Here is a 15,471-nt window from a genome sequence, read left to right as displayed (position 1 = left end):
CTACAAACCATGCAGCTGTTACCTCCTTGTAATTGCTATGTTTGGGTGATACAAAGTTAATGAAGCAAAGTGAAACGTTTTGTTAGACTAACTGATGAAGTGAGACAAAATGAGTAAGCCTCGGGGCACGAGTCCTAACTTGGGACCCCAAGTTGTCTCTCTTTTTCCAGCTATATTTGCAGAGTTACTTGAAAGTTTAAATTAGCCCCACAAATACCACATCCTATGCAGAGGTTTTAACAGTTCTCTTCTCATAAATCTGAGCCAGAGGAATTTGTACACCTAAATCACCACTCCCCTGCAATGACCTGACACTGTCATCTCCCAGGGAAATGTCAAGGTTGTTAAAATGCAAGGGAAAGCAAAGGGTGTAAAACTGCAGGAACATTTAACCCAGTTGCGTACAAACCGTTCAGCGGGTGCTGTACAAGATGCTTGTCAGTGACACCCTGCATCTTGCAGAGTTCCTGTTCTAATCTGGGGGCCCTCAAAGTTTGTATATGTGCTTATTCTTAGAAACATTATTAAGTAATCTATTTTAGCCATCAAGATGTGTGGAGGTCCTTGTAGACGCTGTCTAGACTAACTTTACAAACCTAAGTTAGAGCCTGCTAACCCCAGATCCTTTTGTGACCAAACTCTGATGACAGATACTTGTATCAAGAGTAAATCAACTCTACATAAAGGTTTCATTTCCACATCACCATAAATTTTTAGGCATTGATTCTCATGCTAGGGAACTAATAATTCCTGCAAAGTCAGAAAACTAAAAACATAGTTAACAAAGCACTTTCATGTATTCATTGGGAAATGTTTATAATGAAAGGAAAAAGCCAGCAGTGCAAATTAGTTTCTCTACAGATTCAGTTTCAATTTCCTGAGGTCTTTGAATGTTAAACTAGGATCTTTAGCATAAAAGATTCGAAATTTTAATCTAGACTTAGCTTCATGGAGAAGGAACACTTGGCTTTGCATAGACTAGGTGTTGGTTGCATCTGCCAACATCAATCTGCTGCTCAGAATAACAAAGATAGTTCAGAAAATGCTCTCAAAGTTGCAGTCAATTATCAGTCCCTAGAGTGTGATGCAGCAAAATTATCAGTCTCTTCCAGCCTGAGCATGGCAAAGCTTGTGTAAGTAACTTTTACCCTCTCCCTTCTGCTTGCAGGGTTACCTGTGTGCCAGAGGATTCAGAGGGCATTGTGCTCTGGGAATCACCAGCTTTGCTTCCCAGCACTTTTCCCGGGTAAAATGCATCTCTAGGGCAGTTCCTTCTCAACTGTTCTGAACCTGTGCTGTTCAGGTGCAGCAGAATCCCACTGAATTCCTCAATTTCCCCCAATGTTTCTTTTATTTAATTTCCTCTGCCCTGTCTGTATTTGTGAAGAGGAGACTGCATTACTAAAAGTACATTCTTTGTAAACTGAAGAAGGGAGGGATTCCCACGATGTTTACCCACCTGACTGCAGGAAAGCCAGTCAGTGCAAGTGTGCACCAACGACGGTAATTAATTGCTGCCATGGCAAAAAGCACAATCAACACACATAATTTCATTCACAATCCTTTTCCAGGAAATATCACTTTTTTTTCTCCTGTTATTTTTTTATTTTCTTGTTGTTGAATGAAGAATTAAATCAAACACAGTTTTACCATTCAGCCTTCCAGTAAAGCTAATGGGATTCTGGATTTTATTGTTCTTTTAAACCTACCACAATTACTTCCCCTGTGGTTCAAAAGAGAAAAGCTGTTAGACAATATTCACTATTACAATTTTCAGATTCGCTGCCCTTGGAAATTACTAACTATTGGCTGGTTGATCTGAGGTCTGGCCGTTCCTTCTCAGATTTAATCTTTTCATCATGCACTTGTACACATCCAGTTTTGAAGAGTCAAAACCTGCAGTGAGTTTTAAAAAAGACTGACCAGTCACAATTTATCTCTGACACGAGGCTACAAGACATATATCACAGTGTCCTGGCTCTTACTCAGTATTACCTGATCTGCCAAGAAAAAACCCATGGAGTGTAAACACATGACATTGAATTCAAAAGGGGATTACAGGAGGGACATACTTGAAGCAAGCAGCACAGCCAACTTCTTGGGACTTGATCAATGGATGAAACTGGCCCAATTCATCATTTAAAACAAGCAATGAAACCTTGGTAAAGTTGTCTGGCACATGAGGCAAATTTAAGCAAATTCCTAGGTCACATAGCTGTGAGGAAGACGGGAAATGTAACTGAGGTGCATCCTTAATAAAGAGGTACCTCTCAGGAGCTTGCTGCCAAAGCCCTCTTGCGTGTAGTACAGAAACTGCATCTCCCTAAACAACTTTCACTATCACCCACATTATCCACGCTGCCTCCTTTAAGTCCTTCTGCAGTCACGAGATATTCCTGCTTTGCCCAAATATCATGCATATGTGAAACAAGGTATCAGCGTTTCTTAGAAAAGCAATTGCAGCAGCCCCATTTCTCACACAATCTACCTTTGTGCTTAAAAGCCCCCATGTAATGCAGCTTTTTAGCTACTCCTCTAGTTATACTAAGCCTTAGTAAGTGCCTCTTGCTGCAGATTGGTGAGATTTTGTGACAAATATAATCTGCTTTGCCTGCAGATTGTTGGCACTCAATAGCAGTGAGGAACATGCCAGCACAGAGAGAGACTGCAGTAATAATTTATGTGCCATCGTATCACCACAGGAAGTAAAATAATCTTCTGCTCTTTCACGAGAGACAGATAAAAGGAGAAAAAAATCTCCAAAGCATTTTTGTCAGATGTTCATCCGATAGAATTCTCCACAGAAACTGCAATGAGAGATCTGAATGGCTTGCTGTGTTTTCCATTCCATTGCCACTCAACAATCTTGACTTTAAAAATAGGGAAAGATTATTTCATTCTTTAATAATTCTTAGCCTTTGTTGAAGGATGAAGATGATGAGAAGGAGACATTTAGAAATAGATACAGACTATAAATTACATTCCAAGGTTTTTTTGAGCATTGACTCTAATTCTTCCTACTACTCAAGAGAAATACAAGGATCATCTATAGCAATTGACATTAGCATCATATGACAAGTAATTAATACGCAAATACCCACTTTTGAATTAGATCCTCCTGCTGAAAGATAAAACAACTTCAACAACAGCCCTGCCAGACTTGCAAAGGAGGTGAACTGGAACACAGATGGGAGTATGGAGCACCTGTCTGTGATTTTGCCCAGAGGGCTGGTCAGCCGCAGCGTGTCCAGCTGCTGAGGTGTCCTGTGCCCGCACACCATCCACACCCTCTGGACAGCACGACTGATCACACAGCCCCAGAGCCAGAGCAGCAGCCAGCTCTCACTGCAGACGAGCTCAGCTGGGAAATTACTCCCTAAAACACCATGGTCCAAAACGTAGATACTAAAATCTGGTGGTCTAACTCTGTTAGACAGATTTCTGTTGTTAAAGCCTCCCAAAGACTCTGGTTTGTGGTGTTTCCACACAACGCTTAGCTCAGCCTTGTTTGTTTCACCTGGTTTATACCTAATTAAAAACTCTTCAGAATTAAGCAACTAAACCCCCAATCCCCCAAACAAGTGCACAGCTGCTGCTTCAGCTACTCTTACAGTGGTAGTAGAATGCTGACGGTAATCTGGACTAAGGAAGAAACGCCTATTTGCCTCCGCAGACGTTTTTCCACTTTGTTTTCAAGTCGTTTGGAGATTTTTCATGGGATTACAGATGAACCGAGACAGGGCAAGTGATGCTAAAAACAATTAATAAAAGAACGCGAGTAAGAAACGCGTGTTGAAACGCGGAGCAAGTCCTGCAAATGCTTCAGTGCAAGCCTTTCTCCACCTCCCCGGCAGGCTTTTACCGGGATTTAGTGCTGGGTAAGGCTCAAACACAGGGGATCCCCCGAGCAGAGCGGTCACCCCACGGCCGGCAGCACCCGCGGGGGCCGCCGGGCAGCAGCGTCAGCGGAAGGAGCCGGAAGGAGCCGCCGCCTCCGCAGCGACCCCGGGAGGCGGCCGGAGGGGCCGGGAGAGGCGGGACCCGAGCGGGGAGCGCGGGAGAGGTGGGATCTGAGCGGGGAAAAGCGGGACAGCTGGGAGCTGCCGGGGGACGCGGGGGCTGAGCGGGGAAAAGCGGGACAGGCGGGTCCCGCCTGCGCTCCTGCGGCCGCCCCGTGCCCGCGGAGCCGCGCCCCGGCCGCGCTGAGCCCCGCGGAGGCTCCGGTGGGTCCCGCAGCAGGAACGGGAGCCCCGCCGGGCACAGCCACAGCCGGCGCTTCCCCGGGTCAGTGGGCAGCAGCGCTGGGCTGGCTCCTGCGCCGAGTCCCGCCGGGAAGGAGCAGGTTTGGAGCTGGGACTGGTGTGGCAGAAGTTAACAAAACCGCGCAGGTGCAGATACAGAGGCTGCCTCTAAAGCGTGGAGTGGTTTTAGTGTGAATGTGTATGATGGTCCAGCAGGGACCTACTAAGTTGATCGGGGGTCTGGAGCATCTCTCTTACGAGGAAGTTGAGGCTGAGGTTGAGAAGAGATGACTGAGAGGGGACCTTCTTAATGTGTATAAATATCAAAGGGAGGTGTCAGAGCATGGACCAGGCTCTGCTCCCTGGGGCCCAGCAATGGGACAGAGACAGTGAGCAGGAACTGCCCAGGATGCTCCACCTGAACATGAAGAAGAGCTCCTTCACTGTGAGTGACCGAGCACTGGGGCAGATTGTCCAGAGAGGCTGTGGAGTGTCCCTCACTGGAGATATTCCAGAACTGTCTGGACACAATCCTGTGTGCTGTGCTCTGGGGTGACTCTGCCTGAGCAGGGAGGTGGGACCAGATAAGCCACTGTGGTCCCTTCCAGCCTGAACCTTGTCCAAGCACAAGCAGATAATAGCAAATTTAGCATAATCATTCAATATGTTAATGCTGACACAGGAAATGGCCTTATTTCCTTTGAAGACCTTGATTTAGCATTGTAATTCTGTGCAGTCATGGTAACATTTGATTTTTTTCAGGGGAGGTTGTCTGTAACACAAACAAATTAGTAGCTCTTCCTAAAATATACAGTGGCTGCCACTGAACTACTAACAATAGTATATTTGAGGATTCTGTAAAAGAGAGCATTGGAGCATTGCTACTTTATTGAACAGTGTCATCTGATTTTTATCTTCTGAAATACTGCTGGAGCAATGTTCAGACAGTGTCAGGGTACCACTAAAAGCTGTGTGTGTTTGGTTTTAGGTTGAATATCCTGACAAGCAACTTGTTGTCTTGGGGCGTGGTGGAGCTTCCATGATCACGCCTTGCCACACCTCAGAAACGATGTCCTGAGGTTCCCTTGCTGAGCAAAACTGTTACTGGATCCCTGCAAATGGAAGAGAATGGAATCCCTTCGTGGCAGCACTGCATAAGGGACTGTTTGAGCACTGCAGATGTTTCTCTCACCGGCACACCATGGTAGATTTAACAGAGAAGGAGATGGATAACCCCACGTTTAGAAGTGACACTGTGCTGTCTGATGTTCACTTGCACTGCCCAAGCAAAAGACACCTCATGGTACGACTGAATGCAGTTGGACAGCCAGGTAATGGATGCTTACACTGATGGAGCTGTATTTTAACTACTCACATCTTTGGAATGGCTGAATTCTCCTCTAAGGGGTTCATATTAATAGTTACATATTTTATTTCAGTTATAAGCAGAATCACCTCCTACTCAATCTTTAGAAAGAGGGCTAGCTGTGTTCTCCTCATGAAATTCACTCCAGAAATGAAAACTTGTAGGCAGCCTGTCTAAAAAATTTAAGTTACTTTCTGGGAAAAAGTAACCAAATTTACTCACTTACAGGTTTAATTTTATGTATTTGTTCATTGAGCTATAGTGTCAACATAGCACTTTGGGAATCATGAGTTAAAAAAAAGATTGTGATGTTCCTTGAACACAAACAAAAGGTGAGAATCCAGGGGTTTTAAATAGTGTAACTTAAGTTTAAAATAAAAACTATCAGTAATTAATTTATGACGTTTAATTAAATGTTTATGTGATGGTTTACCATCAATTCCAGAGGAGCCTAACAGCTTTCTTTGGGCTTTGTGGTGTTTTTTTGGTTTTGATTTTTTTTTTGTTGGTGAGGTTGTTGGGGTTTTTTTGGGGGGGGGGGGTGTGGTGCTTAAAAAAAGTCAACAAGAAAACTCAAAATAGCAATGGCTTTAACTGACACAGAATTTGAAGAGTCAAGGCTGTAGAGGTAATGAGTTGGCAAATGCCCCTGGCTGATTGCCAGCCTGTAGGTTGCTATAAAGTTGTCAACGGAACTGCCCTTGGAGCTGCTGGCAAAATGTTCTGTACAAAAGTCCTGCTGTGACAGAAGAGTTAATTGTTTTTTCAAACCCAGTTGTGACATAAAAAGAGTAACTTCTGCAACTGTTCTGGTGTATGACAATGTGAAAAATTATAAAAGTAGGCCTGACAAAGAAATGAATAATAATTTTGACCCTGTTCAGGTCAAAACCCAGGTAATTAGTGCCGTGGTGGATCTTCATGCTGTTTGACATGTGTTTGCTGTGATTTTGCTTGGTGCAAAGAACCTTTCAACAGAAGGAAGTGACGGTGTGTTCTACCTACTGTGAATGAGCTCTGTCTGGGAAATTCCTCTGGTTATTGAGACAAGAATTGGATTGTAGTATGACAGCCTTTAATGCCATAACAATCTACCACTGCCATTTTGCTGTGTTTTAGGGAAGTTTATGGGGATTTAGTCTCTTCTCCAGTGAGTCAGTTTGACTTTCCACCTTTTGAATGCTGTAGAAATGTAGAGGATCAGAATGGACTTGGAAAACAAAAGCAATTCATTCACTGATGGCATCCTCTATTCAAATTAGTTTCATCTGGCCATCATGCAAACAGCGGAGACTTTAAATATTTCTCATTCTAGGACAGGCACTGAAGATTTTTTTAGCTCTATCTAAAAATGGTCTCCCTAGAGAGGACCCTCAGTCAGATTTCAGTAGACCACCTCGGAATGTCTTGCCTACCAAAGAAACTGGAACAGAACTCCATAAATTGTGAAATTGTTGAAAGCAGTGGTGGCAAGCACTTTATCTCTTCCCTTTTGTTGGGAATGAAGATAGATGGAAGGACTATGGAATGTTCATTCTTCCTCATGCGTGGTATTCAGGCAGTACAGATTCCTGTGATTAAAATTGTAAGGTCCATGTTTCAATAACTTAACATTTTAATAGATGCTGATGTCACTGAGTGAGTGTTGCAAAAGATTTTTAATTAATTGGTCTTTATGAATAGCTTAAGTCATTTAATCTCTTTGAATAATCAGTTTGAACACTTAAAAAAAATTACAAAAGTCTCAGCTTTGGCAAGTGCCTCCTGTGCACTTATTTCTGCTCTCATATACTGAGCCTATTTCAAGGCTTGAAGTTGATTGAATTCCTAAAGACTTTCAAAGCAGTAAACAAAATTGCAACTTGCATTTTACTAGAACGTGCTTGTTTCTTGCAAGATAGGAATCTTAACCAAAAGAAACTAATTCAAACTTCTATTAATTCTGCTTTCAACTTGGTTTGAACTTGTGTGAACAGAGCAAGTTTTGGAGGATGTAAGAAACCCTCTGCCCATAATTAAAATAAATGTTACTAAATCAGATGAATGTGCACGTCGTGACTGCAGATGCTGAGTCAGTCAGTGGACTGTGAAAGTGCTTCATTTATTTCTACTGACAGAACTTAAAAACAGAAGTATTTCTTCATAGCAAATAAAACTATATTTCAAGTTACCTGTGTAATTTTTTATTCTATAGATTTTTAATACATGTAATGCATACCAAAATCTCATGCATGTGGAAGTTGTGCATAGATTCTGCCTCATCTGGTGTTTAACCTTTCCCCCCACACTGTGTTCTTACAGTATTCCTGTCATATTTCAAACTCCTTTGGAGCACAGAAGATTTGGCATCTGGGAAACACATGAGAGAAATTACTGCAGGAAGAGAACACCAGTGCAGAAATGGAGATGAACTGTGTGACAAGGACAAGAGTAACATAAAAAAAGAAGAAGAATTAAATAGTGAAGGAGTAGAAGCTCTGCTAGATGATGATGGAGACTTGGAAGTGGTCAGAAGGCCTCAAAGTGCCTCTGGTTTGGAAGCAGAGGATCTTTTGAGGGATATAGTGTGCCCTGTAATTCTGATGAAAGGGAAAGAAGATGCTTTTGAAGATGAAGAGCAGGAGTGCACTTGCAGTGATTTTGTTAAAATAGGTAAATAATAATCTTTCCGTCAAGGAGAAATGGGGCAAATGTGTTTCTGTAAAACAAAAGAAAAACAGGTTTTCTTTAGAAATGGAACAGCAGTTTGTTAAGTGAAAGAAAATAATGAACATAATACTGTGAGATTGCAAATAAAAATGTACATTTTTTCTCTGGAAGTGATTTGGGCAGTCATATACCATGGGAAACTCAGTGCACCTTAATTAGACTGGGTGTTTGGCATTATCTAGCATTATTCTATAGAATGAAGAGTGTTTAGTTCTATATTTGAAAGGGAAGCATAACCTTAGTTTCAAACTTACCCCTGTGGAACTTGATTTGAACAATTTTGAGATAATTATTTCTGCTCTGCTCTCATTTCCACAGAACACACTATGGCAACCCCCTTAGAAGACGTTGGTAAACAAGTACGTGTTCTGCCTTGTAGCATCTTGATTTGCATGGAATGTGCTTCAGAATTGCCTGAGTTTTAACTGCTTCCCTTGTCCCCAGGTCTGGCGTGCTGCCTTCCTTCTGGCTGATTACATTCTCTTTAAAAGGGACACGTTCAGGTGTTGCTCCGTGCTGGAGCTTGGAGGTGGCACTGGGATTTCCAGCATTATCATGGGAACAGTTGCCAAGAGAGTTTATTGCACGGGTAAGGCAGTTATTTTCAGTTATAGCTAATCATTTTTTATTAATGTGTATCAAGTTGTGTTATTTACTGAAAAATAACAGGAACTTTCTCAAGGGGCTGAGAAAGCACAAGAGTTTAAAAGCAAGAGATGTTGCCGTGAACTCAAGATAGGGTGTCCAGATTAAAAGAGGTAGTGTAGGGATCTAACTTCTTTCTTTCTTCAAGGATTGCTCAGAGCGTGGAACTGAAAGACAAAAGGAAGAAGGAATCTAGGGAAGCAGTCATCAGTGGACAGAGTTGCTCTGAATTTTCCTTAATCTCATGGGCTTGAGAGAAACTTCAAGTATTAGTCTGAGAGGCATACATGGCCCATGCAAAATGTTCTTATTTTCGATATCATTATCACTTCTTCTCCAGATGTTGGTGAAGATCTTCTGGCCATGTGTGAGCAAAATGTTGCACTAAACAAACACCTGATGGAGCCAGGAGGTAAGTGCTGTATGGTCAGACTTTGACTCTTTACTTTAGCTCAGGTGCTGTCTGAAAGGCCATTTGGGACTGATGTGATTCTTCTTCACCCACAGGAGGGGAAGTTAAAGTGAAAGAACTGGACTGGCTGAAAGATGAATTCTGCACTGGTAGGTGCTTGTAATGGTTCCTTTTAGATTGGGCTTGGTGTTTGGTTTTACATATTCAAAAGCCTTTCTTGAGCCTCAAAAAAAAATCCTGGTTAATGATAATATTTGATACTGCCAGTTGAAAAGGTTTTATGTTTATTAGACTTGCAAATAAAGATTCTTTTAATGAAGAATAATTTTTTAAAAGCATGGTAAGACACGAAGAATAATCAAAACTTATATAAAGATATATCTGGGGTTTTGTTTAAAGGAGTACTTGCTTTAATGTATTTAAAGCTGTGATCTTGCAACAGGGTTGTGAATTCTGAAGTGAAGGAAAACTTTTGCTTGTCAGTCAGCCTTGGGAGGGTTGGACATAACACAGAGAAAGCAGGGGACTGAGGAAACTTCAGAGAATGAACAGAGCAAGGTTTTGATTTCCCTTTAGTGGTGTGCTCTGTTTATGGTGCAGCAGATGCCCACAGGAGCTAAGAAGTTCCTTTTCTCCAGTCATTTGAGACATTTAATCATGTACACAAAAGCCATATTTTTTCTTACAGATCCTGAAGCTCCTTATAGCTGGTCTGAAGAAGAGATTGCTGATTTGCTTGATCACTGTTCTGTGATAATGGCAGCTGATGGTAGGAAAATATAAACAGTATGCTTTTAAATCAAACACTCAAGCATTATGAGTAATAATTTAAACATACCTAATTTGTTTTTAAAATCTAATAGGTCAGATCCTTACCTAATTTGCCAAAGCTCTGCCTTAAGTGTTCCTGTCTGTATTTTTCTTTTCTAAACACTTGTGTTTTCATTCTGAATTAGCAATGGGAGAACAGATGTTGCAAGCTACTAGCTCTTCCTTTTCTTTGGTGTGTTAAGTCTTTGTGGCTAAATAAATTGCTGGACACAATCACAAGTAACTGATGAATCAGGAGAGTTGTGTTGTCCTATCATTGTCTTGTATTACGTAACTTCTGTGCAAATAATAATAAATAGGTTTAAGATTTTCTATAATGTGAATAGCAATTTCAGATGCTGCACTTTCCCATGGAGTCTTTGGATATCACTTTTCTGCTTTTTTTCTTGCTTAAGTGAAGGATTTTAAAATGACAGGCTAGCTTATCTGTATAGGAAAACCATTGTTCTTTTGATCTGTAGATCAATATATAGATCTACAGATTTCTCACTAAAGGAGAATTGATTTTAGTTAAGATATTGAAAGGAGTTGCAAGACTGCTTTCAAAGGACATCTGGTTATAAGGGTAAATTAATTATGGCCTGGTTGGGGTTTTTGTAAGAAAAAAGGCTCTATACTCTCTGATATCATGGGGGTTTTTCAGCTTTATAGTCAGATTATTTCCAGACTCAGAGAATTCTTGTTAAAGCTTGTAAATTCTGACAATTGATTCCCATTCTGATGAGAGAAAGCTTAAAGTAAGCCTGACATAAATAGCAGAGGTGGATACTCTTGCAGGGACAGTTGTTGCCATTAAAAACATACTTTGCATTTAGATAAGATAGTGACTTGTTTGATTAGAGTAATCAAACTAAGGCCTGTTGTTGTTTCATAATGGAGACTTAAGTAAAGTACACCCTTAATTATACATATGCTCCTGATCTTGTTTCTTGTAGTGTTCTATGATGATGACCTGACAGATGCCTTGTTCAGAACTCTGTATAGACTCACACACAACTTGAAAAATTCTTGCACAGTTTACTTAGCACTAGAAAAGAGGTAAGTATTACCAAGAACTTAAAATAAAAAGCACTAAAAACTTTGTGTGTTTTGATTAAAGGTTGGCTTCAAATTTTCATTGTATCAGTTGACCACAGGCTGCAGTATATGCTCAGGACAAGCATTTTTTTTCCTACATGCCTAATTTTTATCAGTTCAGAATTTGAGTTTCACAAGAGTTTGCCTTTTGTTGTCCTACCTTTCCCTCACCTGAGATAAAGGATGAATAAAGATTCATGTATTCCATAATGCCTGACAACATTTGCTATATATTTTTGAGGTCACAGAGTGAAATGAAGTGGTTTAGAATTAGGATTCATATTTCCCAGCTTGAGAAACTCTAGAACAGTTTCTCTTGTTTGCTTTCAAGGAATCATTGAATGTTTTTAAGTAATTGTGAGTTAGAGTACATTCATAAGCTGATACACAAATAGGCTTTGCTTAAATCTCTGGAGATAGGTAAGCAGTAACTCCTCCTGTGGTTTGTTGCCAGGTGTTTGTCCAGGAAGCTAAGCCAGTAATTCTGTTGTGGCAAAGTGCCTTAAAATCAATGGAAAGATTCATTCAAGAGTTACTGTGTATCGATGCTGACATAACATCTTTTCTGCTTCTCAGGAGCAGGGGGGTGTACATTTTTTTGGCTGTTGGGAGTTAATTATGCTGAGAAGACCCATTTTTTCATTAGCTGAGGGAAGTTACACACCTATTTAAGAAGCCAGCATAGGAGAGATGTTCTAAATGAAATACTCTTTTGCCAGGCTGAACTTCACTTTAAGACATATGGATGTTACATGTGAGGCCTACAGTCACTTTAGAAATACTCTAAATGATTTGGAGAACCTCCAAGATGGAAAAATGAAATACACAGTGGAGCCCATTAAGCTTGATTTCTGCCAGTTCCTTGTTTATGAGCGAATTGAGCAGTTGGTAAGTGGCATTCATGAAAATAAATGTAATATGTCAGGCTAATCACCTCACATTAGTTATCAGCTGTTTATGTAGCATGAAGTAAGAAGAGGAGAATAAACATTATCTTTTATCTCCATTTAGCTTTTTTGATTTAAAGTGATCCTTCTTTGTGCTTACGTAATCTGTACTAGATTGACATGTCCTGGTTTTGACTAGGACAGAGTTGATTTTCTATCACCAGGAGCAGAGTGGCTGAGATTGCACTCAGTTCCTCAAAGGGTAAGAGACGTTTACTTTGTAAAATGCCATTTTTGTGATTGAACTGGAAAATGTTCAGTATCTCTTCTCATTTATTTTCTTGTAGGAAAAATTCATTTCACAGTTTTAGTAATTCCTTTCCCAGTTCAGAGTTCAGGAAATAAAGGTCTAATATCCATGAAGAAGTCAATTAGCTGTAAACTTCTGTTATTGAGAAACATCCAGATGTAATATTTCTGGTTATCTAATTACCTCACGAGCACTTAAGGTTCTCTTTCTCCCTTTTTTCCAGATTATCTGCCCTTAGGAATATTATACAGGGTAGCTAACAGCTTGCTGACGTCTAGAACAATCCAATCTAACTGATATTTTTAGACAACTTTCAAATCTTGTACAGGATTGCAAATCTGGTACCAAGAAACTATGTTGCTGTAGTCAACTATTGCTGTGTGTATGCATAGTGAGATTGCAGGGGCCACAGTTACTTCATCAGATTGATTTATTTTACTTAATGTTGATACCTCCAGGCATAAAACGTGTAAAACGTGTTTAAAAGTTTTACAAGTACACAAAAGTATCCTGGATTATACCTACATGTGTAAACTCATTCCCTGGCTGCCTTGAGGAAGGCTGCTGATCCTTGAAATCTTTTTAATCTTTTCTTGAAATGCATTTTTAAAATGCCTGTGTTTTTATTTATCATTAAGTCTATTGCCACAACTGGAAGATATCATGGTGAAGAGTACGTGATAGTCTGCTTAATTATCCTTTTTGGAGCAGACAAAGTGTGTATTAATATATTCTAAAGAAACTAATTGATTAAGGATTTTTCATCCTTGTTGTCTATAAGGTTGAGAAGGGGGGTGTTTATGTAAGCCATGCGTTTGTGAGACTTTGATTCCTCAGTAAATTGTCTCTTCAGCTGTTTTTTTTACCAGCATTATTGAAACCATTTGTCAACACAGGCTAAGAAGAAGAGCAGGATTATCAGACAAAATAGTGCAGAAGATCATGCAGATCAGTGCAATCACAGAATACTCTGAGTTGGAAGGGACCCACAAGGATCATTGAATCCAACTCTTAAGTGAATGGCCCCACACAGGGGTTGAACCAGCAACCTTGGCATTATTAGCACCATTCTCTGACCAACTGAGCTAATTTCAAACTATTTTGAAACAAATGCTTTTGTACTAACTGTACATTTTCTTAAAAATCATGCTACAAGAATGAAGCAATCAGCTATATTGCTCTGTTTCAAAGTTAATTTGGTAGTTGTTCCAGGAGACTACATAGATGGATTTGGTATCCATCCATGGATGGATACCATCTATAGGTGGAGGTATAGGGTATGTCTTAAAATTTGTCTTACAGTGAGCATTTGAACTTTTTCATAATTGCAGCCTACTGATGTGAGAAAATACCTGTACGTATTCTTTCTGCTCCTACAGGAATTGTGGAAGATCATGGCCGAACACCTAACGTGACAGGCCCACGAGAAAATAGAAGATCTTTACCTTAGGAGAAGGGCTGTTTTGATGTTCTGTTAAGATAAGGATTTTCATCCCAAGAAAAGCATCTTCTGGTGGAATTGTGTTCTCAGAAAGTATTGCAATGCAGATTTGCTTTACTTTTTTGGTTTTGGCACTTGGCTTCTTGGACTTGTGCGCTTGGACGTGATTTCTTTGTTTCCGAGTACCTGATGGATGCCAGACAGTGGCAGTGACATGGTGACTTGCTCTTTGGGATTGCTGACTTCAGTTTTAGAGCCTGGCAAAGAAGTATGTAACCTTTTCCATGTGGTTGGTTTGCAGATGTGCATTTCCCTTTTTAGTTTACAGAACATGGACATTTCTCAGTCTCATCCCAGTTCCACATTATTTGTATTTATGGACACTTGTGAAACAGCTTCTGGACAAGACTTGTTTGTCATGAATGAAATTTTCCTTAAGCAATTTGTTTATGAAACTTGGTCCTTAATTCTCAGTTTGTCCTGTCTGGATCACTCTAGTTTAGGGCCACTGTCTGAACTGAAAGGAGACAAGATGCATTTTGTTTGAGCCTCTAAAAATACTCCACAGAGGTTTTGGAGTATAGGAGGTCAACCCTATATTGCCCTGCAGGAATTTTAAGCTATTCTGTCCTAGGCAGGTTGAGGGTGAGAAGGTACCACATGAAGTGAGATGTTCCAGCTCTTGAAATATTTGGAATTCTACCCTCAGCATATACATGTGAGGGTGGGGAGAGGGAGGTGGCTGAGAATGTCTTGTCCACACAAAAGGGGGCCTCCAATAACTTACTTTTGGAATAAAGTAAAACATATTTATTAAATCTCTCCTGTGTTATTAATGAAACCAAAAATCTGCTTGTACTCCTCTAAATGTTATGTGCATTGTTGTGTTTATATCACTTTGCCATATGTACACTGCCATGAAAATCCTTGTGCCCACTGGATTTCTCAGCACTAGGAGAGTGTCAGTGATGAAGCTGTTCCAGCCTGGGACTCGTGGGAGTATGCAGACATTCATTAGAAGCATCTGACTGATTTCTTGAAAGCCCGTTTTATATTTGGTGTAGGTCAGTTATTTCATGACCTGCTTATGTGTGTGAAGACCTATTTCCTGTGTTCTGTAATGGGATGAAGGGTTCTTATATGATGATGGCCGTTCCCTGTGAATACAGTCAAAGTAAAAATTACATTATGTTAGCACCTGTCTGCCTAGATTAATACAAAACTTCTCTCTCAGAACCCTCATTTGAACTTCAAAGATAAAAAACTCAATTTTAATCCAAAGATTCCCAAACTAGTGTCCGTTGGTTTGTTATGTAATGTTATTAACTTTGGTAGATTCAGCTATTTTTGAATGCTTATTTCAGTAGTGATTTTTTGAAGGCTGTAGCAAGAAATCAATTTGAACTGATGTGAAATAGTGTGTGCAGTTAAAGAAGATTTTTTTCTCACATGGGATTTCTCAAAGTCTTTGGAATTATCAACAGAAACTCACCTTCAAGTCCTTCATTTCTGTGAAGGAAGAGAAAGTAGGCACTTAATTTAAAACTTACGA

At 40.3% G+C, this 15,471-nt stretch overlaps 1 protein-coding gene across 2 annotated transcripts; it reads left to right on the top strand.

The window, feature by feature from the left end:
* Positions 1 to 4,006: 4,006 nt before the first annotated feature.
* METTL22 (methyltransferase 22, Kin17 lysine) lies at positions 4,007 to 15,027 on the top strand. Of its 2 annotated transcripts, none has more exons than XM_082291915.1 (11): positions 4,007 to 4,063; positions 5,230 to 5,572; positions 7,909 to 8,259; positions 8,635 to 8,675; positions 8,761 to 8,905; positions 9,302 to 9,373; positions 9,469 to 9,522; positions 10,062 to 10,142; positions 11,140 to 11,242; positions 12,001 to 12,169; positions 13,858 to 15,027. In XM_082291915.1, exons 2-11 carry the CDS (start codon positions 5,443 to 5,445, stop codon positions 13,891 to 13,893), a joined length of 1,182 nt encoding a protein of 393 aa, XP_082148041.1. In that variant the 5' UTR covers positions 4,007 to 4,063; positions 5,230 to 5,442; the 3' UTR covers positions 13,894 to 15,027. The 2 variants fall into 2 exon arrangements, with proteins under 2 accessions (XP_082148041.1, XP_082148042.1); XM_082291916.1 differs by lacking the exon at positions 4,007 to 4,063 and adding an exon at positions 4,167 to 4,342.
* Positions 15,028 to 15,471: the final 444 nt, after the last annotated feature.

The sequence above is a fragment of the Coloeus monedula genome, assembly GCF_965178545.1.
Source record: "Coloeus monedula genome assembly, chromosome: 16".
Lineage (NCBI taxonomy): Eukaryota > Metazoa > Chordata > Aves > Passeriformes > Corvidae > Coloeus > Coloeus monedula.
Note: the sequence above shows the minus strand (reverse complement) of the source record. Positions and strands in the feature narration are given on the sequence as shown.

What these genes read in the sequence shown, in the direction of transcription:
- METTL22 (XM_082291915.1), top strand. Translation starts at nt 5,443, where the DNA reads ATGGTAGATTTAACAGAGAAGGAGATGGATAACCCCACGTTTAGAAGT. An exon ending in CAGTGATTTTGTTAAAATAG is followed by an intron (nt 8,260 to 8,634) that starts GTAAATAATAAT and finishes TCATTTCCACAG; the next exon opens with AACACACTATGGCAACCCCC. An exon ending in TAGAAGACGTTGGTAAACAA is followed by an intron (nt 8,676 to 8,760) that starts GTACGTGTTCTG and finishes CCTTGTCCCCAG; the next exon opens with GTCTGGCGTGCTGCCTTCCT.